This window comes from Mastigoproctus giganteus, chromosome 8 (genome assembly GCF_048544385.1).
Source record: "Mastigoproctus giganteus isolate SK-2022 chromosome 8, ASM4854438v1, whole genome shotgun sequence".
Taxonomy (NCBI): domain Eukaryota; kingdom Metazoa; phylum Arthropoda; class Arachnida; order Uropygi; family Thelyphonidae; genus Mastigoproctus; species Mastigoproctus giganteus.
This window is the reverse complement of record NC_143582.1, coordinates 157,708,436-157,735,664: the sequence shown is the minus strand read 5'-3', so window position 1 is coordinate 157,735,664 and position 27,229 is coordinate 157,708,436. Positions and strand designations below refer to the sequence as shown.

The window sequence follows — 27,229 nt, the reverse complement described above, 5'->3', positions numbered from 1 at the left end:
CTGGAGAGCTGGCAGCACTTCATGTATGACTGCAGGCTCTATGAAGCAATTCATCTCTTTTTTAAATTAAATGCTGAATATGCTCCAATGCAATGCTCCCATCCCATCAGCAATTGTCAGGAAGTTGGTGCCTCTTGGTTGGCACTGATAATGAATTAATAAAATGAATGCTTACTTTACTACTTTTCTGATTGGAGACCTGGTTGTGCAATCAGTATTCTTTTTAACCCCATGTCAATCATCATCAGGTGATGAAGACCACGTAGGTCTTCATCACCACGTATGAAGACCTACGTGGCTTTACTCACCAGAATCCACTACTTACCACAGGGACAAGAACATCACCTCCTAGACACGAAGGAGGAGTATCAAGCCTTCTCGGATTATGCACAGGCACTGTTTGCGAGGAGGAAGAGGAGAAACCAAATGCCCACAACCCACTACCATTATAACCAAAGAACATCTGTTCTTCAGCTGGCTAGGACTGGGACATCAGAAATGACCCACCCCCAAGAATTACAAAACTCAGGAAACAAACTATACCAAAATAGACTAACATGGATGGGACCCATGTCCCATGAAAGACAAATCGAGATGACTACCAAACTTAGACACACCACCAGCTGGGTCTATGTGAACAAGACACTCCTGAGAACTGGAAGGCTTAGGAAATAAACCACACTAAGGTAAAGGACTAACATGGACTGGACCCAGGTCCCAAGGATGAAAACTCGGACATGACACCAGATTGGACACCACCAACAGGGTCATTGTATAATTTTCCTGCAGACGCTTGCTGGCGATCACACCAGGCTCCCTTGCCTTGTGCCTTTCCACCCCCTCCCCCTGCGCCAGTAGTGGGGCGGTCCCCCCGGCGCCCCTTACTTTCTCCTGGTATGGCATGGGCCTGCCTCACTGACTTCTGGGGGTTGCCTACTCTATCATCCCTACATTTCTGGCTTAACCCCCCCCCCCAGCCTTCAGTCTCCCACCCACTATCTTTATGCTAGCGAATGTCCCACACACAAAAACTTAATTATGTCAAAATTACCGTTTGCCCATTTTTTGGCCTTTATTATGCAAACATTATCCCCGCTCACCTAACGATCATCAAACCGACGATGATGGATATGTGTATCGCATATATATGGCTCTGTCTGTACGTACGTGCATATAAAAGAGAGAGCGCGTTTTTTTTTTTTTTTAGGTCCTAGCCTCTGAAACCTCAGGAAATTAGGTGGCAGGACCTGGCAAAGTGAAACTAAAACTACTGGGTTCCTGGTCTGCCCCCATGGAGCAAGGTGGGGCACATTGGGCCTCAGCAGGGGTCCAGCGGCTAAACGACCAGATGAACAATGGTACATGACACTACACATATACAATATCCATACACTTTTAAACCTCTGGCATTTCCAGCAAACTGGTACACCCACAATGAAAGCAACGCGGAGATAGGGGAAACCCCTGGTGCCGTCTGACACTAAATACACCTTACACCTAAGTCAAGTTATAAAAACAAGTATAAAGTGTAAAAGACAAATATCAATAAATAAGTAACAATTTTTTAAATATCAGTAAAAAGGTTTACTGATTTCAAAAAGCTAAAAATAGCAGACACATGGTCATTGTCGGATAAAATCTGACTGAGTGTATACGGCTCAGTCAGAGGATTAAAAGCGGTAAAACGGATATTGCTAAAAAAAGCAATTTCAATTAAAATGTGTCTGATTGATAAAACTGTGCCACAGGACTCACACATAGGAGGGTCATCAGCACTAAGCAAAAACGAATGAGTCAAATGACTATGTCCTATGCGGGTCCGGGCAAGAACAACTTCCTCCTTACGATTCCTGCGCAGACTAGACTGCCACAGTTCAATTACAGGCTTTATTAGCATTAGCATTAGTAGAGGCATTTGATGCACGAAAGCAAGCTTATGCAGCATCAGCCAAAAAAAAAAAAAAAAAAAAAAAAAACCACTTCCACTTCACCCCTCTGTTCGTTCAAAATACCTGTCCAGCTGAGCCTTAAACTTATTTAGGCTATCAACTTCCACGACAAAGGATGGAAGTCTGTTCCACCAACCAACCACCCGCTGGCTAAGGGCAAATTTCTGCACGTCTATCCTACATCTGTCTTTCCTCAATTTCAATTTATGCCCTCTCAGGTGGTTATTCTGAGCAAGAGGAAGAATCCCATCAGCATTGAGCATGCCCAAACCATTCAAGGCTTTATACACCTCTATCAGATCACCTTGCTGGTGCCTAGTCTCCAGACACTGCAATTTGCAAAACTTAAGCCTTTCTTCGTAAGAGCAACCCTTTGTTCCATTCACTAATCTTGTTGCCCTTCTCTGTACTCGTTCCAGCAGCTCTACATCCTTCTTGAAATGAGGCCTCCAGACTTGTATACAGTACTCTAGGTGTGGCCTGACCATTGCCTTATACAAGGGAATAATCACCTCCTTATCCCTTCTAGAAAAATTCCTATATATCATTGACAATACACCATGAGCTACTCTTGCAGCCCGTCTGCACTGCTCAGACAACATCATATCTGCCTGCACAACCACCCCCAGGTCCCCTTCATTCTCTACCACTGTCAGTGTAGTACCACAGAGTTGATACGTTGCTCTGGGGTTGCTGTTTCCCATGTGTAGTACTTTACATTTGTCAATGTTAAACTTCATTTGCCACCTCTCAGCCCATCTGCTCAACCTTCACAGATCCTGTTGCAACAGCATAGTGTCAGTAGTGTCCTTGACAACCCTGCCTACCTTTGTATCGTCTGCAAACTTGGACATTAAGCTTGATATACCCTCATCAATATCATTTATGAATACAGAAAACAATAATGGACCCAACATTGAGCCCTGAGGGACTCCACTAATAACATTAGTCCACGACGAGCAGTGTCCATTGATTACCACTCTGTCTTCTCCCCCTCAGCCACCCCTTTATCCACAGCAGCAATTTGCCTCCAATGCCACACTGCTCCAATTTGTGCAGCAGTCTTCGATGTGCAACAGTATCAAAAGCCTTTCTAAGATCCAAGTATATAATATCAAAGTTATTCCCTGCATCCAGTTCCTTTGTGACTGCATCATAGTATCCAATCAAATTGGTCAGGCAAGACTTCCCCTTAACAAAACCATGCTGTGTCCGAGCTATAGCTGAAGTCTTGTCTAAATGATCCTACAGTGCTTCTTTAACTAGTGCCTCCATTAATTTTCCTGGAACAGAAGTTAAACTCACAGGTCTATAATTACTTGTGTCAGCCTTTGATCCTCCTCTGTGAATTGGGGTGATATTTTCACATCTCCAGTCTGTGGGTACCTCCCCTGAGTCCAAGGAAGCTCTCATAATTATGGCTAAGGGTTTGCTTACTTCCTTTGCTGCCTCCTTTAATATAACTGGATAGATCCCATCCACCCCGGGTGCCTTTCTTGTGTTTATCTTCAACAATTTCTCCTCCACTTTACTCTCAGTTATTACAAGATTCTCTAACTTATTGCTAGAGTTGAATACACCTCTGGCTTTCCCCTTGCTAAATAACTTCTCATGTGTGAATGTCGATGCAAAATATTCATATAGTTTGTTAGCTACCTGAGCAGGATCATCAACAATTGACCCATCGATATCAAGTGGACCAATCTGATTCATCCCCTTCCTTCTAGAGTTTACATAAGTAAAGAACTCTTTGGTGTTTTTCTTTGCATCCCTTGCCAAAGATTTCTCGTAATCTGCCTTAATCTGCCTTCGCCTGCCTAACCTCCTTTGTAACTTGGTTACAGATCAACTTGTATCTATAAAAGGCTTCTGTGTCATGTTTTAATTTGTACGTATCCCATGCATGTTTCTTCTCTGCCATATGCCTCATCAGTTCATCTGACATCCATTTAGGCCTAAACATTGAACAATATTTCTTAGTTGGTATGTATAGCCTAGTAGCTTCCAAGATAAGTTCTTTGAATGCTTCCCATTTTGCATTTGCTGTTGGTAACATCATCAGTTGGTCCCACTGTATAGAATTTAAATACTGTCTCAGTCCATCGTAGTCGCCTTTATGAAAGCAATAACCCTTCCCTTTACCCCTAATGGTAGTTACCTCTTTGAGTAAATCCCACTTCAGCACACTGTGATTACTGCCACCTAGTGGTTCATTTATCTGCAGATTCTTAATGCATGAAGAATCACTGCTGATAATCAAATCAAGAGTATTCTTCATTCTAGTTGCCTCCTGAACAAGCTGATGTAGAAAACAATCATCCAATAAATCCAGAAAAGCCTTGATAGTGTGTGAGTGACCAGCCCCCAAATTCCAGTCAATATCTGGGAAATTAAAATCTCCCATTATAAGACTCTCTGATTTACTGGCCCACTCTATTTCCCTGTATAGTATCTTATTATACTCATCAAAGTCATTAGGCCTATAGCACACTCCTATTCTCAATTTTGATCTCCCAATGCTTATGTCACACCAAACTGACTTGACACTGCTATGTCCACTGGCTTCACTTCCTTGGATTTTATGTATTTCTTAACTAATAGCATAACCCCTCCTCCCTTCCTATCCAGTCTATCCTTTCTGTAGACGTTGTACTCCCCAAATTCCAGTTCTGCATTCCTTATATCTGTGTGGCACCACGTCTCTGATATCCCATCAATATCTGCCTTTGATGTTTTGAGCAATACCTCAAATTCATCAAATTTATTTACTAAACTCCTAGCATTGGTGTACACGCAAATATACATGCACCTATTTCTATTCTTAGCTACCCTAACACAATCCATGTGTTTACTTGTACCGCAATGACTCCCGGCAGTCTCTGAAATATCCTGCATCTTGTTTTTCAGGCTTCTGCTCATTCCAATAGAAGCAGTGCAAGAATCTCTTTCACCTCTGCCAGTGGCTACTGTTAATCTATTCGTCTTTGTCTCCCCCCAAGCTAGCAGTTTTCCGACCCACCTAACACTGCCTCAATAGAATCAGCAAATATTCTTGCACCCTTTCTATTTAAGTGTATCCCATCCCTGTAGAAGCAATCTCTCCTGTTAACAAGTACAGTCCAGGCTGAAAAAAATTCTACCCCTTGAGCCTTGCACAATCTTTCCAGGGCCGAAATGATCGACAAGGCTCTCATCATATACTCCCTCCTATCATCTGGCAGAATTGCAGACACTTTAAAATTCAACCCTATTTCACGGCTTTTTTTCAACAGTGACCTGTATTTGTTAATCAATTCTGCCGGTCTTCTACTCTTGATATCATTAGTGCCAACGTGTACAACTATATCACCTTTTGTGCCCTTAAAAGATGATATCTGCTCTACAACATCATCAACCTTTGGCCCTGGCAGACATACCCTGGTCCTTTTCCACCTATCCTTTTTACAAAGCATGTTCCCCGTTTCCCTGACAATAGTCACCAACAACTACTAGTTCCGATATACGATATAATTTATTCGTAGTCTGTCTATTCCACGAATCCTGCCATTGGGAGTGTATCTTTTGGTATATTATTCGCCTGTAATCTGTATAAGGGACTGACAGGCAGCGATTATTACTGGGAATTGCTGATTTGGCTACGGTGTCAGCCAAATCATTCCCCCTAATCCCAATGTGGCTGGGAATCCAACAGAAGCGGATATCACATTCACGTTCATGGAGAGAGTGAATCTTCTGCTGAATGCAAGACAGAACTGGATGAGAATTATATCTCACAGTTATTAAAGCCTGTAACACGCTGAGAGAGTCGGAACATAAAATGAACCGTTGGTATTGGCATTCACTAATGTGATCCAAGGCTAACTCTATAGTGTGCAGCTCTGCAGTAAATATACTGCATTCGGGGAGAATCTGCTGTGATATGGTGGTGTCCGGAAAGACAGCAGCAGATCCCCCATATGATTCCGACTTCGAGCCATCTGTGTAAACTGGCCCGAAGTCAGAATTTTCAGCTCGGTGTGCTGAATAAAGCTGCAGGTAGACAGATGGAGTGTCAGACTTACCCCAATTTCTAAGGGACAAGTCACATGCCGGGACATGAGCATGCCAGGGTGGAAGGGGTTGCTTTGGTGTTTGGGCAACCTTGTCTACCTTGTTATTAAGTTCTTTGCGTAGCTCTTGGAGACAATTACCAAAAGGACGATTGGCAGTCTTACGGGTGTTGTACAAATTTTCCTATCGTGGCTCAAAAACAAATGGCCACGTAGGATGGTCTGGCAGGGATTTCAGTTTTAAAGCGTACATTAGAGACAACTGTTTACGTCGAAGCGATAATGGTGATTCGTTTGCTTCGACGTATAAGCTCTGGACAGGAGATGTTCGATATGCTCCAATAGCGATATGGAGAGCCTGATGATGGACAGGATCCAGCCATCGAAGTACACCGTCTCTGGCCGAATTGTATACCAGGGACCCGTAATCTAGTCTGGATCGTACAAATGCACGGTAGATGCGTAGTAGGGTGCATCGATCTGCACCCCAAGATGTAGAGGAAAGAGAGCGCAGAATATTCAGACCTCTTGTGCACTTTGTGCTGAGTTGACGGATATGATCCAGAAACGTCAGCTTTTTATCAAATACGAGTCCCAAGAATTTTGTGTCCGCCGCTACTGGAATAGCATCTTGTCCGACCCTTAATTAAGGTTCAGGATGAACATTACACTTACAACAAAAGTGTACGCAAACGGCGAGAACCTGAGGCCATTAGCAAGTGCCCAAGAATTAAGGCGATCAATGGCTTTTTGCAGTTGTCTTTCAATAACCCTCATGTTGCATGACTGACAAAATATGCTAAAGTCATCAACATAGAGGGCACTGTTTGCAGTTGGAGGAAGTTGTTCTGTGATGGAATTTACTTTGAGGGCAAAAAGCGTGACACTTAAAACTGATCCTTGTGGTACTCCCTCCTCTTGGCTGAAGGAACGAGAGAGTGAGGATACCACACGAACTTGGAAAGATCGATTGCCTAAAAAAGTTTTTAATAAAAATGGGGAGATGCCCTCTAAGACCAAGGCTATGCAAATCTTTTAAGATGCCAAATCTCCAAGTTGTGTCATACGCTTTCTCCGTGTCAAAGATACAGACACGAAATGTTCACATTTTAGGAAAGCATCCCGGATGGATGTTTCCAGTCTAATGAGATGGTCCAAAGTGGACCAGTTCCTTCGGAAGCCGCACTGGATGTGGGAAAGAAGGTCATTTGATTCTAAATACCATATTAAACGAAATTAACCATTCTCTCCAGGATTTTGCACAGACAGCTAGTCAGAGCAATAGTACGATAATTAGTAGTGACTTTTGGATCCTTTCCTGGCTTAGCAAAGGCAAGAACAATTGCCTTGCACCAGGAATCCGGAAACTGCCCTTCAATAAAGATTCTGTTATATAGGAGCAGATAATCCATAGATTTTGGTGAAAGATGCTTAATCATTTCATAATGGATGCCATCTGGTCCAACAGCACTTGCTTTGGAAAGAGTAAGAGCTCTTTTCAGTTCCTGTATAGTGAATGACCTGCTGTAGTGAAAGTGCCTGTTTTTCGATTTTGTGTTTCAGGACCAGGAACTCTGGGGAATACAAAGATGTTGCAGAGATGTTAGAGAATGTTTCCCCAAGAGAATTGGCTATCGCAGTTGGATCTGCAATAGTGCATCCATTATAATCTAGGATTGAAGAAGGGTGGGATGAATATTTTACGTTCATTTTCCGGATTTTATTCCAGACCAACTTAGTACTAGTGGACTGAGTAATTGATGAAGTAAAACGGATCCACGATTCCTTTTGACTCTGACGGTGGATGTACCGTGCTTTGGCTCGTGCGTGTTTAAAGGCTATAAGGTTGGTCGTGGTAAGATATCGGCGGAATATCCCCCACGCTTTGTTTCGAGCCTTTTTTGCTGCTGTGCATTGTGAATTCCACCAAGGTTTGGGAAATGGTGGAAACCGGGCAGATGTTTTTGGAACAGCATTCGCAGCTGCTTGGACAATAATTTCTGTGATGTACGTTACTGCATCATTGATAGACTCCTGACTGACGGTACTGAGGAAAAAATTTGCCTGATGTTGGAAGGCAGTCCATCCAGTCAGCCTGATCAATCTTCCACTGTGGTAACCTGAAAGGAAGACAAGGTCTCCCACTGTGTAACAAGGTTATCACAAGGAAGTGATCACTTCCGTATGAGTTCTCCTCCACTTCCCAAGTGAGTGAAGGGAGTAGAGAAGGGAAGCAGATAGAGAGATCAATGGCAGAAAAAGTACGGGTAGGCATGTGGAAGAATGTGTTTGTTCCAGTATTTAGAAGGGAAAGGTCATTGTCATTTAGCATACGCTCTATGACTCGTCCCCTTCCATTGATGTTAGCACTACCCCACAGGGTGTTATGTCCATTAAAATCCCCGAGAAGTAAGAAAGGGGGAGGCAACTGTGTTACAAGATCATCAAGGACTTCCTGGGAGATGTCAGTCCCAGGTGGCAAATAAATAGAGCACATGGTGCTCTATTTATTTGCCTGATGGTTAATAAAAATCCCACTGTAAGGTGAATTGCAACAGCCTCTATGCTGGTTGAACTGGGGTCCGGTTGCCCACAAGGATAGCTACTCCTCCATGAGCAGGACCATCCGCAATTCTATCCTTACGAAAAATTGTAATGTTATGCATGGTGGGATCATCATTTGCCTTTAGATAAGTCTCCTGCAAGCAAAAGCAAACTGGCTCGTGCTTTTGCAGGAGGGCCTTTATGTCATCAGTATTTCGCCGGAATCCACGACAATTCCATTGTAGGAATTTAGCCATTATTTTGGCTTGGTGGGTCCATCGGGCGGCTTCCGAGGTGCTGAGGGCTTACTTTTGTCAGTCTTGGATTTATCTTTTTTGGGGAAGAATGGACACTGTCCCGTGTCCATTTCTTCCTCCCCAAAGAGTTCCAAGACTGTTTCATCCGGTACCTGCTTATTCTCTACATCCATTGTTTCTGGTATCATGGGTGACTCTTCTGAACTTTTTGGCTTTTCTTTACCACTTAGTTTTGGTAGTGGTGGAGCACTAGGAAGTACAGATATAGGAGTAGCAGCCGATTGTGTTTTTTTGGTGGGCTTTTGTGAACTCAATAAATAGTGTTCAATCGGAGTGAATGACTCTCTTGGTGGTACAGTCATCTCATAGTGCACTTAGCAGAAACCTTTTGGGCATATGAAGGTTTCCCGCTATTTATTGGTTGGATACGTTTTCTGGCCTCTGGGTAAGAGATATTCAGCTCTGTTTTCAGTTTTTGAATTTCTTTTTCATCCTTCCACCGGTGGCATGCTCTAGAGTAGGCAGGGTGCTCTCCTTGCCAGTTAACACAGGTCGGTTTTGGAGCTGAACATTCCTTGCTCTCGTGGTCTTTAACACCACATCGAGCACAGGCAGGGTTACCACGACAAGATGTTTATGAGTGGCCGTATTTTTGACATCTAAAACACTGCAGTGGGTTTGGGATATAAATCCTCACTGGGCAGTTTAGATAGTCTGTCTTGATGGAACTTGGAGGCCGTTGGATGTTAAACATGAGGATAAGACTCGGTTACAGATGAGATTCCCATCCTTCCGTATCGATATTCTCTTGACAGCTGTCACTCCTTGGTCTTTTAATCAGAGCAGATCTCTTCTTCAGAAACATGAAGAAGATCCCACTCTGATATAACACCTCTTGAAGAATTCAGAAATTTGTGGGGGGGTTACGGTGATAGGTATTCCCCCCTATGAACGTAGAGTTCAAGATTTTTTTCACCTTGTTTTGTGCAGGAAGCTTCAACCAAAAGATCGCCAGAATCCAGTCATTTAATGGATTTTGGTGAACCTGTCAACCCTTCTAATCCTTTCTGGATAAAGAAGGGTGACATCTTTCCAATTGACTGCTCTCCAGTGGAATGGAGAATGAGGAAAAGAGGTGTCACTGATGGTGGTGTATCCTCAGTACTGGCTCTTTTTGCAGATGTGTTTTCTATGTCATCGTCTCGATTAGGTAGGGGCCTTGTTGGGACCCCAGAAGAAGGAATTAAATTACTCATAGGAGTAAGATAAAAATTTCAGATGCCCTAAGTACCTCACCCACCATGGAGCTCTACGAGGGGATGCCCACTCGTGAACTAGCAGGTACTGCGTACACGAATGAGACGCCAAGTTAGGTTAGAGGCACCATACCCACGTTTCCAATAAGCTTTGATCCCGTCCCAGGACCAAAGGGAGGGAGACTTATTGGAACGCAGTTGACCCTAGCAGTAAGAACCACCCGCCGATTGATCCCAGTCGGGCCGGTCCGGGACCATAAATCTTGTCGAAGCAGGGGCCAAAGTAGTGTATTAAGGCTGGGCTCCTCAACCACCAGGATCACCCTTCCCGAATTCCACGGGTCGCGGCGCACGGCTGCACACGCCGGATTCCAACGATGTAACCCTGGAACCAAGGTATGGGCGTTAGATCCCAGTGATGCTAATCTGGAAAACCAGCAGCATCACTGGGAGGTCCCCTCACCATGTACAGGTGCCCAAGACAAGGGGGGGGGATGTGCAAATGTGACCCCAATCCACAAAGGAGGATTAAAGGGGGAGACACGTAATTACAGACCTGTTAGTTTAACTTCTGTTCCAGGGAAATTAATGGAGACACTGGTTAAAGAAGCATTGAAGGATCATCTAGACAAGACTTCAGTTATAGCTTGGACACAGCATGGGTTTGTTAAGGTGAAGTCTTGTCTGACTAATTTGATTGGATATTATGATGTAGTCACAAAGGAACTGGATGCAAAGAATAACTTTGATATCATATATTTGGATATTAGAAAAGCCTTTGATACTGTTGCACATGGAAGACTGCTGCACAAATTGGAGCAGTGTGGCATTGGAGGCAAATTGCTGCTATGGATAAAGGGAGGATTGAGTGGGAGAAGACAGAGAGTGGTAATCAATGGACACTGCTCTTCGTGGACTAATGTTATTTATTAGTAGAGTCCCTCAGGATTCAGTGTTGGGTTCATTGTTGTTTTCTGTATTTATAAATGATACTGATGATGGTATATCAGGCTTAATGTCCAGGTTTTCAGACAATACGAAGGTTGGCAGGGTTGTTAATGACACCAACGACAGTACACTGCTGCAACAGGATTTAGAAAAGTTGAGCAGATTGGGCTGAGAGGTGGCAAATGAAGGTTAACACTGAACAAATGTAAAGTACTACATATGGGAAGCAGTAATCCCAGAGTAACGTATCAACTCTGTAGTACCACACTGACAGTGTATAGAATGAAAAGGACCTGAGGTAATTGTGCAGGCAGATATGAAGTTTTCTGAGCAGTGCAGACGGTCTGCAAGAGTAGCTCATGGTGCCTTGTTAATGATATACAGGAATTTTTCTAGCAGGGATAAGGAGGTGATTATCCCCTTGTATAAGGCAATGGTCAGACTACACCTTTAGTACTGTATACAGGTCTGGAGGCCTCATTTTAAAAAGGATGTAGAACTGTTGGAACAAGTACAGAGAAGGGCAACAAGATTAGTGAATGGAACAAAGGGTTGCTCTTACAAAGAAAGGCTTAAGTTTTGCAAATTACAGTGTCTGGAGACTAGGCACCTGCGAGGTGATCTGATTGAGGTGTATAAAGCCTTGAATGGTTTGAGCATGCTCAATGCTGATGTGATTTTTCCTCTTACTCAGAATAATCGCCTGAGAGGGCATAAATTCAAATTGAGGAAAGACGGTTGTAGGATAGATGTGTGGATGTTTGCCTTTAGCCAGCTGGTGGTTGATTGCTGGAACAAACTTCCATCTTCGTTGTAGAAGTTGATAGTTAAACAGATTCAAGGCAGAACTTGACAAACATCTGGAGTGAGTCGATGGGTGAAATAAGGGTTTTTGTTTTGTTTTTTTTTTTTTTGGCTGATGCAAAAAAAAAATCTATATAAGCTTGTTTTCTTGCATCATGTGCCTTTGCTAATGCTAAGGGATCAATGCATTTAATTATCAGTAATATTTTAATATTTTATCAGTAAATTATTACTGATAAAATTATTTATCAGTAATAATTTTTCCTGTGCTTGAGATAAAAAAAATTGAATAAATAATTCTATTTACATGTTCATTGAACATTGCTTTTTTGCTTCAACCAATTTCAACACACATGGTTGCAAGTGCTACATAAGCATTTAGAGAAATTCCAACTTACATAAAATTCAACTTGAGTAAAGTTCCACGGAATGCAGCCCTTACTTAAGTAGGGAAGTGACTGTATATTCCTACTCTCATTTTTGTTTTTCTAAAGCTTACGTTACAAGGTTTTATTATTTTAAAATCTATGCTTCCTCTCTTATCGTGTCTGCCCTTTATATACATTATGGACTCACTGTAATCAAATATTATATATCCCCTATATCAGAGTGGCACACTTTTTTCTTTTTTCTTTTTGTATATTTCAATGTCAGCATATAATGACTTAATACTTAAAATTCATCAAATTTGTTTACTATGTTCCTAAGATTGTTATATAAGCAATTATACATGTCTGTCTGTACTCATGTTAATTTGAACATAGCTCATATAATTACCAGCCCCATGTGGACTCAATAGCAGTGCTTATAATCACCCTTTCCACTTTCTGGGCTACTGTCTTACAACATAAGCATCAATTCCATTTCTTAAATATTAAATATTCTGTATTCTCCCATCCAAACAGCAATTTTCTTAATGCCAACAGTGCCTCAACAGCATCAGCAAATGTTTGTGCCCACTAATATATTCAATCTCTATAAAAACAGTAACTTCTGTTAAGCACATGCCATGCTTAAAAAAATTGTCCATGAGCTTTGCGCAATCTCTCCAGGGATAAACTGATTGAGAGGTTCTCATGAACTCTTTCCTACCATGCCATGGCAAAATTTCAGACGCTTTCTAATTCAGCCTTTAACTTTTTTCAACCTTGCTGCAACATCATATCTCTATTAAATAAAGATTAAGACTGCCAATAAATAATATAATATCTAGATGCACAACAATATCAACTCATGCCCTTAAAAGGTGATAGCTGGCATACATATTCTTGTACTATTCCACCTATTCTTATTGTCCAAAATATTCTCTTAACACGTTTGCTGCCGGTCATGAGTCAGCATGCTATCGTCAATAGCGCAGCACAGAAGGAGACTGTCGCCAGAAGCCGACTGTGTTTCCATAATGAAAAAGCTTGAAAATTGGTAATAAGGGATTGTTAGGTATACCATATCAATATTGAAGTGTTGTATAAGCAGTTTCCAAAAGATTTTGAGATTCACGCACTGGCGTGTGATAGGCACTGGAGGTCAAATTTGGCTTTAAATGCCGCATCACGCGCTGGCACATGACACAAAAACATAATAATATAGTATGTAAATAATAAAACAAAAAACATGGTAACATTAAGAAATACGTTTTATTTCATACCGAACCAATACAGATTAGAAATACTATGTGTAAGAATGTTACTTACGTATAATGTTCGCACAATCTAAGAAATAGCCAAGTGATCCTTCACAAACACTGCAGATATAGATTGTATCCTTAAGTTTCCCTTCGGAATAGCAACGTTTGCATTGCTTCCTCAATATCTTTCCACCTTTTCTTTCTTCCCGTGGTTTGAGCACATGTTCCAGTTCAGGTACATCATGCACAGTATGAGGAAGATCAGATGGCTGTTTCAATAAAGATCTGATCACTGATAAACGGATATGTTTTCATAAAGTTGCACCTTGTTATGTGAATATTTATTATAGATATGGTGTGTTGATCATTATTAGTTGCAAAATATGCATAAATATTTTTGTAGGCCACCTAATGGTTTTCCTTTCGCAAGGATAATAGGCAAGCATTTGATCTTGCTTGTCAATGCCTGACATAAACCTATTATACTCAATTATAGGCAATGGTTTTGATTTCAGTTTGTCTCGTTTGTTCTGCTTTTCCACCATATCATTTTGGTATTCTGTAGATATGTAACTGACATCTCTTCTGTCCTTCCACTTAGCAATCATTACACCACGGGCACACCTTAATCAAGTTTCCCCTTTCTTCAGCTTTTTTCTCAAACCTCTTTCGGATATGTTTTCCTATTACTTCTGATTGTCCCAGTACAATGGGTTTGTCTGTCAGCGAGTTCATAGCTATTGTAATAATTGTCCATAAATATACTATGCCCGACATCTAACATCCCATCAAGTAAGTTCATGACGACTTTTTGTGCATGTCCTTTTCCACCAGAATCATCCAACATACCGGTATATACTTGAAATTTGATAACCATGCCAATAGGCGTTGTGATCATATATAACTTGATGCCATACTTATGGCGTTTGTTTTGAATGTACTGTCGAAAAACAAGCCTTCTACGCCACAATATCACAGACTCATCTAAGCTAATCTCACGTCCTGGATAATATATTTCCAACATTCATGCATTGAACAGATTCACCATTTTTCGAATTTTATATAGGCGATCCTGTGGACATACCTCTTTCTTTTCTGGATTTTTTGCAAAATGCAAGGCCCGCAGTAATAATAAGAAACAATTCCTGCTCGTGTTATCTGCGAACACATATAATCCGAACAGCTTATCTGTTTTCCAATAATCTTGTATGCGGTTCAGTCGAATGGTTCCCATATGTAAAATTAATCCTAAAAATACCAGCATTTCATCTCTAGTGGTGTCCTTCCATGCATTTATTCGAGAATGTTCTTTATTTTCTCGGGGAAGAAGTATTTCATTAGCATAAACATTTGTTTTTGTAATTATTTCATCCAAGATACTGTCAGTCAATAAATGATGAAAGTAATCTATAGGATTATCACCTGGCACGGGTTGCAGCGAAGACTCAGATTTTGTGAAACGAAACTGTTTCATCGATGTTACGTCATTTTCCCACATGACGGTTTCCAACTTACCGGAATCCTGCAGTGGAAGTGTAGCCTCTTCCACAATATCTTCTTCATCTACACTTTCCGAATCCGAAGCGTCCTTTGGAGGGATAAAATCTTCGTCATCGTCGTAACTGACATCACTGGGATAAACGTCAGATAAATCCTCCAACATTTTTGCAATTTCTTCATCTGTAAGGGACTTTTTATATTGCACTTTTCTTCTTTTTGGGCACAATTGGCCTGCTAAACTGTCATCTGCACAAATCATATTACAAGGCTCACGTTACGTAACAAAATGTTCACCACAACTACAACTACACCCTTTACTTTTTTTACTAGTTTACACCCTTTACTTGACAATTACTACTTTACACCCTTTACTTGACAATTACTACTTTACACCCTTTACTTGACAATTACTACTTTACACCCTTTACTTGACACCGAAACAAATATACACAGCAGAAACACATTGCCAACTGAAGTTGACAACTTCATACAAAAGTCTAATGAATCTCGTGCGTGATTGGCTACTGGGTAATGATGCTGCATCCCGCACCTGAGCGTGATCAGCTCTTCAATACTGCTGCGACATCATGCGCTGGTGCGTGATCGGCAGCAAAAGTGTTAATCTCATGAAAGTGGCATTATTAATTCTCTTATTAAAGTCACCAAGAATAAAGGTAATTATCTTTGGTAACAATATAAAAAGTTGCACAGAATAACTAACTCCTACCACCAGCACTTCCTGCAACTTGGTAATACTGCTTTGCAGTCACTTGCATGAGGATTCTAGCACTGAATAATGAAATAAAATTTGCAAAATTAAATTTAAAAAAATTAATGTATGAATTACTAAGCAAAATTAAATTACAAAATAAAATTAACAAAAAACATGTAAAAAAACAAAAAAAAAAAAAAAAAAAAAAAAATCAGCATGGCAAACCTAAAAAAGGCAACATGTTTAAAAAAAAATTCCATTATCATTTTAACTGAAAAGCTCCATTAAATAATGCTGGTCAGTTATAAACTTTAAAGTTTGTTCACACTGGTTTATTAGTGCAACGGTGGAAGCCAAGGTAGTCAATGTATACTTAACGACAACCATTTCTCAAATCTTCAAGAGGTAATACAAATTAAAAGCTTTACCTCTGATGTAACAGTTAAATGGTACAAATATAAACAATACTGCATTTTAGCCAAAGAGAAATTTACAACATCCTAGACTACGTTATTATATATTTTTCCAGGTCCTGAATCAATAAATTTGTATTCAGCCAGAACTCTATGTTCTGGCTGAATCAGTTCCTAAAAAATTAACAATACAAAAACACACACACAATTAGAGTTTTGCTGATGAGACCAATAAAGTACAAATTATTAGTTCTTTATAACATTTCATCATTAATTTTATATAACTTCTTCACAAAATCATGCAATTTGTTGAAGAAAATAAAATTTGATAAGATTAAAAATATCAATAATATCAGTTGTGGGCAAATTGGCTAAGCAATGTTTCCATGAAAGGTTCAAACTATTATGTTAACTAGTATATATTTCTCTTGTGCATACTATTTGTATATTATTCATAGTCATAATTATTAGTTTATCATTCAGACAATTATTATAATTGTCTGAATAATTTATAATTATTAGTTTATCACCTTATCACCTCCATCAGTTTTTTGTAATGATTAGTTCAGAACTAATCCTATAATATCAAATTATATCTCGTGTAGACAGGTATATTAATCTTCAAGACCGAAATTAGCCTACAATATTCAGTTCAAAACTGCGATGGGAAAAAATTATATTTACCATCTCCGTGATGAAGATCTAGGTCAACATACATCACTTTCTGATATTTCTGTCGAAGTCTAAGGATTCCCAAAGTGATATCGTTAACATAGCAAAATCCTGAAGCCTCATCTCTGTAAAAAAAAAAAAATAAATAAAGATTTTTCATTTTTTTTTCACTCTGTATAACAGATTAGAGGTTGGAATGTTTTATGAAATAGTCAGAATACGTAAAAATATACATATATTTTGTATACATTTTGTAAATATATAAATACACATATATTACCTAAATATAAATATGTATATTTATATTAAAATAACACTGGCCAAGAAAAAAAAAAAAATTCCTATTTCAGAGTAAAAGTTACCAAGCATAATTTTAAACTCCTGATTCTAAAAGAAACTGATCTGCTGGTCCCAAAATATCAAAACTATGTCTCTGTCATACCTCCATTATAAGATACTGAATTCAACCATTGGTATTCGAGGTGAGCAGACGCGCTTAGACAGGGCTCCTCAGTTAAGTGGTTTACTTTTGGATAGGGCTTTTAAATATTTGATTTATTTAGATATTGTTGGATTATTTTGTTATAGGTTTTCCTGTAACTGTTTGATTTTAATAATATTATAGATATAATTTTTTAAAGTTACTTTCATTGATATTTATTTAATTTTATAATGGTAGTTACGAGATCTGCGTTAAACACGTCACAGGGTATCGTGACTCACACGGAAATAGCAGATGGCGATTTACGGGTGAGTCATGATTTAATCCGTTGTGGAACCTGTGGAATATTTTCCAAGGTCGACCTGGTGACTAATCCTACCTCACCTGGGGATTCCTTTCTTTGTGATCGATGTAAGGAGTGCACCGATCTTAAATTACAATTTGGTGCACTGATGGAACAATTTGAGTCCCTGAAAAAACGAGTGCTTGCCCTCGAAAATAATGCATCTGGGAGCTCGTCGGGGACTCAAAACTCCAGCAATCTACCAAGTGATGCACACCCGATTCGAGCCTCAAAACAGAAAAACCAAGTGCAAACTACTCTGGTTAAAAAGGACATTGTTTTATTAGGAGACTCAATTGTCAGGGAAACGGGGAATATTTTTTGTAATAAAGATAGGTGGAGCAGAACCAGGGTATGTCTGCCGGGAGCAACTATTGATGATGTCACCAACAGATTGTCAGATTTTAAAGGGGGTAAAGAAAATATTATTATTCATGTGGGGACAAATAATATTAAACGTACACGATCTGACGATTTGTTGGAAAAATACAGGACCATGCTGAGGAAATGTCGCGAGCTAGGCCATAATGTCTATGTGTCTGCAATTCTGCCCAGACACGATAGGAGGGATTATATGTTAAGAGCCTTGTGGATTAATTCAAGACTTGAAGGAATCTGCAAGGCTTTAGGGGGTAAATTTCTATCAGCATGGCCCACACTTGTAGGTAGAAGGAATTTGTTTTGTAGAGACGGGATACACTTAAACAAAGGTGGTGCAAAAGTTTTTGCCAGTATTATTGAGGATACCTTAAAGGTTCAGGGAAACTGCTAGTTAGGGGGGATGTGGGTAATATTGACACGCGTTTATCTGATAATATTGGTCAAAGTAACTATTGCACATACCTTAAGAGTTCTTATCTATTACCCCAACTGGACGTATTATCTAGATGTTCTGGGGGCAAAGACGTTTCACGTGAGCGGGTAGCTAATATCAGGGAAGAGAGCCTAAAAAACTTCAAGGGTTGTGTTAGGGTTGTTAAATATACAAGAACAGTAAATCTTAATTGTTTACACAGTAACATTAGAAGTGTCGTCAATAAAATGAGCGAATTCGAACTGCTGGTTAAAACAAGTAACGCGGACATAATAGGGCTTACAGAGACGTGGTGCCACCTGGAAATTGGGGATGATGAGTTTCAGTACGGCTTGTATAATGTATTTAGGAAGGATAGGTTAGATAGAAGGTGGGGTAATGCTTCTTATCAGAAGCAGCCTGAGTGCGACGATAGCTTTCCTGGATTCAGACATTTCACATGCTAGTATAGAGTCTGTATGGTGTGAGATAGTTGGAAACAAAGGTATAATCCCAAAAAAACGTATTCACTTGGTGGAGTTCAACTAAATCCAGTACTGGAGGAAAGGGACTTGGGTGTTACGATACGGTCAGACATGAAATTCTCTGAGCATTGTAAACAGGTTGCAAGGAAGGCCCATAGTGTCCTATCGATGAGCTATCGAACTTTTGCAAGTAGAGATAGGGATGTGATAATCCCATTATATAAGGCTTATGTTAGACCACACTTGGAATACTGTGTTCAAGTATGGAGACCGCACCTAAAGAAAGACATCGAGCTTCTTGAAAGGGTGCAAAGAAGGGTAACTCGCCTGGTGAGATCGGCAAAAGGGCGTCCTTATGAAGAAAGACTTCGAATATGTGGGTTGCAGAGTTTGGAAACTAGACACCTTAGAGGAGATTTGATTGAGGTGTTTAAGGCTCTGAGAGGCATTAGTAAAATGAATGAGGACAAAATTTTCAAGATTATAAATGATGCTAGAACTAGGGGACATAAATTCAAGTTACGGGAGGAAATGTTTAGATTGGACTGCAGGAAGTTTTATTTTAGCCAGCAAGTTATAAATTACTGGAATAAGTTGCCTTCATGGGTGGTAGAGGCCGACAGTTTGGGGAAATTCAAAGGTCATCTGGATAGTACTTTCGGGTAAGGGAAGCGCATAGGATGATAGGTTTAATTTCCTTTTTATTTATTTATTATTATTTTTTATTTATTAATCATTATTATTTAGTTATTTATTTTATTTTATTTATTTATTTTTTTTTTTTTTTGTTTTTATTATTGTTTTGTTCGGATTTTTTTTTTTTTTTTTTTGGCTGGTGCAGCATAAGCCATAGGCTTTCTTGCACCATGCGGCCGTTACTAATACTAATACTAAATACTGAAATTTCAGTAACCTAATGAATGACCAATTTCAAATACAGTAAGTGCCAGTTATAGTGATCACATTTGCAAATTGAATTTTGATTCTAATTAACAGCGATTCTAATAAGCGAAAATTGACAAATATTATCCAGAGGCTATAAAAATAAAGATATAAAGCACAAATTTAACTTTATTACCAAAGGTTTATTACCAATTAAATGATAAATGAAAATCGGAAGAACATTATCCACAGGTTAGCAGAATAAAAATAAATTTATACCTACGTATATAGCTTAATTAATATACATATTAATTAAACATAACACTTTGTAATATGATTATAATTTAAAAAGTCGTTTATTTTAGATTGCTTTAAATTATCACTACAAAGTATATTTATAGAATTCTCAATATTGTATAACAGTCTATATTCACGATCATTAGTACAAGTTTCTTCCAACGCTCTCCTCAGGACAGCTATAGTTTCACAAGTTTGCCATTTTATAACTAGAATTCATTCAGGTTCATCTTCATTTTCCTCCTCGGCAAAATTATTCACCTGTTAAAGCTGTAGTAACTTGTAGATCACCTTCTATGCCCACCTAATCATTAAATTCCTGTTCATCCATGTCTTAAGGCTTTCCAACATGATCAGTATTGTGACTTAGTTGACCATCATGAATAATTAATCCACATATTTTGAAACAGTTGCTAATGCAGGTTCTGGAAACTTCATTCCAGGCACTCATTGTCATATGAAGTGAATCTAGAACAGTTATCTGCTTTGCGATATCTGATGATGTTCCCAAACTAATCTATAGACTGGATGATTCTTTGCCTCATATCTGATCTAAAAGGTCTTAAAGGATTTTATTATTCTCCCTGGTTGAGAGGATGAATCAGTGACATGGTATTCAAAGGTAGAAAAACTGATTCAATGTTTTTTAAAGTCAACTTTGGATGAGCTGGACAGTTGTCCAAAACCAATGCAATTTTTTTTGTTTTCTTTATCCAAGTGAGGAAAGACAGTTGTGGAATAGATGTGCAGAAATTTGCCTTTAGCCATCAAATAGTTGATTGGTGGAACAGACTTCCATCTTTTGTTGTGGAAGTTGATAGCCTAAATAAATTTAAGGCTGAGATGGACAGGCATTTGGAACGAATGGAGGGATGAAATGGGAGGGGTTTTTTTGTTTTAGTTTTTTTTCTTGCACCATATGCCTCTATACTAATGCTAATTGCAAATCTCATTTACGAAGATAATCATCAAATAAAGAAGCTATCATCCAAGCGTTGGCATTATTGGCATATTCAACAGGCAGCTGTTTTACTCCTTTAAAACATCTAGGTGATTTACTCTTGCCTATAACTAACGGCTTCATCTTGACTGTTCATGTCATGTCGCATGTTAAAATAACTGTAATCCTGTCCTTTATCTTCTTTCCTCAGAGCAGAGGAATTTTTAAAAATCATGTAATGGTCTAGGGTAGCCCAATAGTACAACTCTGTTTCATCTGTGTTAAAAATGTCTTCAGGATTATAAGTACTTAACACAGTTTGCCAAAGAAGTTTTCAACCAGGTGTCAGCTGCAGAATCATCAGAATCCTGTTTTTCTCCATGAAGATTTTTGTAAACAATATCATTCCTCTCCTTCCATCTTGTCAGCCACCCATTGATCGCCTTAAACTCTTCGTGTAGTTTTTCAGTAAAATTATTAGCTTTTTGAAGAAGAATGATACGATTGATTGGTGCATTAAATGAGCTGACCTGTTTGAACCAAACAAACAGAGCTTCATCTACTTTGGTATTTCTCTTCATGCTTCCTTTTTCTGGTTTCATTAATCACATTAGTGTTTAATGTGTGACATGATTTTAATAATTTTGATAAAGATGACTACGTCACTACTAATTTTACTGCTGCTTCCCTTTGAAATGCATTGCCTTCTACTAATGCTAAGTTTAATTTATCATACGTTTCTATAATTCGTAACTTATCTTTTACACTCCAATTCGCTCTCTGTTCAGACTTTATTTTATTTTTTTTTTTTTTTGGGGTAGTAAAATTTATAACACAATAAAAAAAGATAAGCATCAATTAATAACAAAGCATACAGCACATACATATTGGAACTAACATGACACACACAAGTGAGACAAAGTTTAGATATAAAAATGAAGAGCAGATTTCAGCAAGGGAGAAATGCATTTCGCCATAATAACATGAGAATTCCTGCTATTGGTATTAATGCAAATGCAATAATATCGAGTTTACTACCCGTTTATTGCACTAGCAGAAATTGCATTAACAGAAAATGCCCAATAAACCGGAAACTACAAATTGTTTTATGGTTGTGACGTCCAGAAATGTGCTTTGGAAAAATATCACAGAGGCATTCAAAATTGATTCTTATCGAAATTGTGATTCTAGTAAACAAAGAAAGTGTAGTGCATTTTATTTATTTGAATTGGTTCTTCAAAATTTGATTCTATAATGTGGCTGATTCTAATTACCAGAGATCACTATAACCAGTGCTTACTGTATTATATAATAATACTATGCTGTTTTAAAAATGTGTTTTATTCATTTTAAAATATATTAATAAAATTTAATACATATATTCTATTTCCTTAAAAATGCTTCCAACTCAGAGTTTTTCTTATAACATTCTCCTTTTCCTCTTAAGAAAGCAGCAGTAACCTCCCATCATGGCAGTATCCCATCAACCTTAGTACTTGTTTTCCATCACTGGTATGTCCTTATTAAAGCATTTCCTTTGCTCATCACACCTTTTGAGGGAAAAAAACTGAGATGGAAATGAAGAAAATGAATTTTTAAAGACATGTAGCAGCACATATCTTTATAACATTGCAGTAAACTTATCACTAGAGATCAGTAATAATCTCTTTCCTTCTTCCAAACAATCCATGCACAACTGCTTTAAACAACTGTCAAGCTGATAGTTAATTGCTGTATCCTGTAGCTTTTTTTTTCAAATACATTATCTTTGAGGAGTTTCTTTGAGGCCCAATGAAAATTCCTTATTTTCAATGAACCTCAATTTTCATTCTCATGTCATTTTGCACCTGTTAAATAAGATAGAAGAAGAATCTTTTTGGTTCTACAAGTGGAACATATTTTATATTACTTTCTTTTCCCACTGCTGCACAATATAACATTTTTCTGAAACACAATCGTCCCACAAACAGAAACCTTCTGAAACCTTCCGCAGACTAAGTAATCCAATTACCATAAGATCACCACAGAATCCCAAGCAAAGTCATGGTTCTTTATATGTAGTACATTCAAAAAGTTCCCAGAATTGCACACACTAGTATTTAAATGGTTTGCCATATGGCCGTAATGTTTCATGAGGATCGATGTTGACTTTGGTGTGCAGGTATGCATGCCAAGTGGGAACTGGCTCGATCAGTTCACTCATGTGTCACAGCTGACTGATTCAGAATATCAGTTTGACAGCATGCTAACATCAAGCACTTCTTTAAAATTGGGAAGAGCGCTACAGAGACACTGCAGGAATTACAGAAAGTTTATGGAGATTCCATTAAGAAAACAGCAGTTTACAAATGGTTTAATCTCGCTCCACTGTCGTCTGCAGACAACAGTGGAGCGAGTGGTGATATCTCCCATATGGCTTCCACAACTGAAGGACAAGACAGTCTAGCTAACTAACTGGAAGTGCTTCCTGCACAACTACATTAGTGACCACCCAGGAGGGAAGAAGCTAATGCATGAAGTGGAGCATTGAAATGAATAGGTTCATCATGAGAGACTACGAATTAACAAAGCTAGAGACAATGTACATGAAGAAACTACACACTAAGTGGCTGAAATGATTCCCAGATATTCAGGTCACCAAACAGCGAGTAACAGACCAGAGACAGATCATCATCAAGAAGAACCTAACAGTTACTGCAATCTTTGAAAAAAATCAAGCAGAACATAAGAAATCAACTAAAAACAATAACGAATACGGACACAATGGAAGCAGAACTGCAGGAGGAACAGCAATTACAAGAACCTCAACCCAGAGCAGCTGAAGAGGAAACAGACAAGATCACAATAGCAAAAAGAGTGGAAGAAAGCCCTAACAGAATTCGAAGGAATGGACCTCACAAAGACCTATGCCATACCAAAACAGACACCCAATATAACCCTTTTGCAAGTCACAGACTATCTCAATAAGCAAATAATACCAGATTATCTCAACAACAAAATTACACTAGACACCATCTGCATGGCCATTTACTGTATCTCAGTAACAGTAACCATGATTAACAGAAAGGAAACCAGAGACAAACATAACACAAAATACAAATACTGGAACCACCAGCCTGGGAAAGAAAGCAACAACAGAAGACAGAAGAGATAAAATTGAAAATAGGCAAACTGACCCAATACCAACAGGGTAACAGAAGTAAGAAGCTGATCAGAAAAGTGAAGGCCATCCTCAAGAAAGAAAACATCTACATCAAAAACAAGACCTATAAATCAGAGAATCGAAAGATACTTTAACACCCTCAAGCAGAAACTCCTGGTACTCAGCAAGACTTTGCTGTTACAGAGAGAGAGTGCCCAGAGGAAATCAGACAAGAGAAGGAAGTCAATAGCCCCCACACCCAACCAGAAGGTACTAGAGGAGTTCTGGGGGGAACCTGTAGAGCAGTGAATTTAATCATAATGGCCATGTGCCCTGGATAGATCTAGAAAGGAAGAAAACCAAGAATGTACAATAGATGACAGAATGGGAGAGTAAAGAGAAATATGTACAACAGTCAATCAGGAAGTCCCACAAATGCCAAATCCCAGGAATAGATAACAACTACAACTAATGCTACTAGTTCAGCTGCACACACGTAGGCACAAGAAAGCAGTTCACCTAGATAATAATGCACCCCGACACAATCCCAGAGTCTCTGACTCAACGAACTGCCTACCTGAAAGCCAAGGACACAAAGACACCAAAAACCCAGCAAAGTACCTGTCTCCCAACAATGTACAAGCTCCTGAATAGCTGCATAACTAAGAATATATCAGAAGTCTTGGTCGAGCAGCAGAAGGGATGTAAGTAGATGAGCAGAGGATGCATGGAGCAATTGACCATTGATGCTGCAGTTATGGAGCAAACCTACAACAAGCACCAGAACCTCTACACAGCCTACATTCACTACCACAAGGCCTTCGACTCCATGCCCCATAGCTGGCTGACAGAGAGATTGAAGATCTACAAAGTGAACCAAACATTGACACACTTTCTAGAAGCAACCATGGCAAAATGTAGGACCACCATCAAGGTCGAGAATATCATGACCAGATCAATACCTACTTCCAGGGAGATGCCCCGAGCCCACTATGGTTCTGTTTAGCGCTCAAATCACTGTCCACCCAATAGCACTCAATAACAGTAAGTACGAATATACCCTAAAAGAAGAGATAAAGTACCTGTACACCCTCTCTCACCTAATGTACATGGATGGTATCAAACTCTATGTCACAACCGAGAATCAACTCCAACCGCCAATCCGGATCATCGAAAAGTTCAGCACTGATAACCTGCAATTTGATATAGAGAAATGCAAGACTCATGGATTGCATCAAGGATATCCAGTCAGACAAAACTACCAGCTGAAGACCGATGAAGAGATTGAAGCCACGAGAGAGGAAGGGACATACAAATAACTCCTGGCCTGGTGGCTCTGAAGGGCAACATTGCAATGTATCGAATTGTATTATCTCTCTATACATTAAAAAAGTTTTCCTCCTAGTGATGGTTATTCAAGGCAATGGGAGAAGAGGGTGAGGCAATTACGTCACTACAAATGCAATTAATTATTGACAACTGCCTCCATAACGTTCACCAACCTCATGCAAGTGCTTCACTATCTAACATTTGATGTTCCATTGTAACAATTTTTGTATATTAATGAATATTGTGTAGTCAGTCCTCGTATAACACGATAGTTGTGTTCCTAGAAACCCTCGTGCAATGCAAAATCGTGCAATATAAACAACAGGCCCTATGGGAAAAATAGGGTTAGGTGCCGACCACCCAAGATTGGACACACATTTGTAACCAAAACATTACCAAATGCAATAAATAATCGTAATAAAAAACTTACACAGTTGAACAATGTAAAATTAATAATTTAATCATTTAAATTTAGATTCTACCTTAAAAATAAATGAAAACAGCTTGAGGGAAAGGGTTGAAGCAGCGGAATTATGGGGAAAGTGGCAGCAGGTTGTCATCATTATCAGAACTAGGAGGTGGAGGAGATGCTGATGAGGACTTTGGACAACATGTGGTCATGCCAAAACTACAGGGCTGTGGCTCATTTTCTGTCTCTTTCTTGGGTGTTTTCGTAAAAAAGACATCTAGTTTCTGTTGTTTTGCAATCTTGCTTCTTTCACAAAGCAGCTGCTTATATGGCTCCAAAGCAGATCAAATTGTATGAAGTGCTCTTCTTCTAGCCATTGCATACTTTTCTCAAATGAATTTAAAACTGAAGATAACTCTGAAGTAGAAAGCTGTTTTATGGTGGCGTTCAGGCATTCAACTTCATCGTCTTCCTCATCTTCCACCTGCCCTCCAGCAACAAGTTGTTCCTCTAATTCCTCAAAGCCAACTTGCTTTGCGCGGGCAACACAATGTGCTTTTAATTTAGGAAACTCGTTTACAGGATCAAAGCCTTTAAAATTACGAATAAAATCTGGTAAAAGAGGCCGCCAAACACCATGTAAGCATTCCTTTGTCACTTCATTCCAAGCCTCCACAATTATATAAATTGCATTCTTTATGTTGAATCATTTCCAGAAGTCTTTAACTGTTGGTGCATTTTCACCCGCTGTTTCTGCTATCAGCATCTTAAAAGTGTGTCTTGTGTAATAGTGCTTAAAAGCAGCAATTACTCCTTGGTCAAGTGGCTGGATAAGAGATGTTCTGTTCGATGGTAAAAACAGGATTTTAATGTTTGGTGGCGGTTCAGCAAGGGTTGGAGGGTGACTTGGTGCGTTGTCCAAAATAATTAAAATCTTAAAATCCAAATTTTTCTTTTTGCAGTAGTTTGAAACATCCTCAAACACATGTAGTAGAAGGTCAGTGAAGATCTGCCCTGTCATCCACCCTCTTCTGTTGTTCCTAAAGTAAACACCCAGGGTAGTCCTTATGATCCCTTTTAACGCTTGTGGATTGGCTGCATGATAAACAACAACAGGCTTCAGTTTCAAGTCGCCACTCACATTTGCTCCTAACATAACGGTCAGTCTATCCTTAGCAGCCTTGAAGCCTGGGAGCTCATGCTTCCTCTCTTGAAATATATGTGCATGATAGCAAAGGCATTGGCAATATAGTCCGGTTTCATCAAAGTTGAAATTTTGGTCCAGTGTATATAGCCCTGTTCCTCAATTACGTTTTTCAGAATCGGCAGAAATGCCTTTGCTGCTGCTTCATCTGCACTCGCAGCTTCACCTGATAATTTCACATTATGTAAAGCGTGACGTTTCCTGAAATTATTGAACCAGCCACTACTGGCAG

The 27,229-nt window shown here is 39.2% G+C and overlaps 1 protein-coding gene across 1 annotated transcript in view; it reads right to left on the bottom strand.

Moving 5' to 3' along the window:
• Positions 1-27,229, bottom strand: part of LOC150081953 (histone deacetylase 8-like) — a 191,546-nt gene that overhangs the window by 92,092 nt on the left and 72,225 nt on the right. The window contains exon 4 of the mRNA XM_090380380.1: positions 16,744-16,856. Coding sequence (XP_090236506.1) covers positions 16,744-16,856 — 113 coding nt within the window. The remainder of the gene's footprint in view (positions 1-16,743; positions 16,857-27,229) is intronic.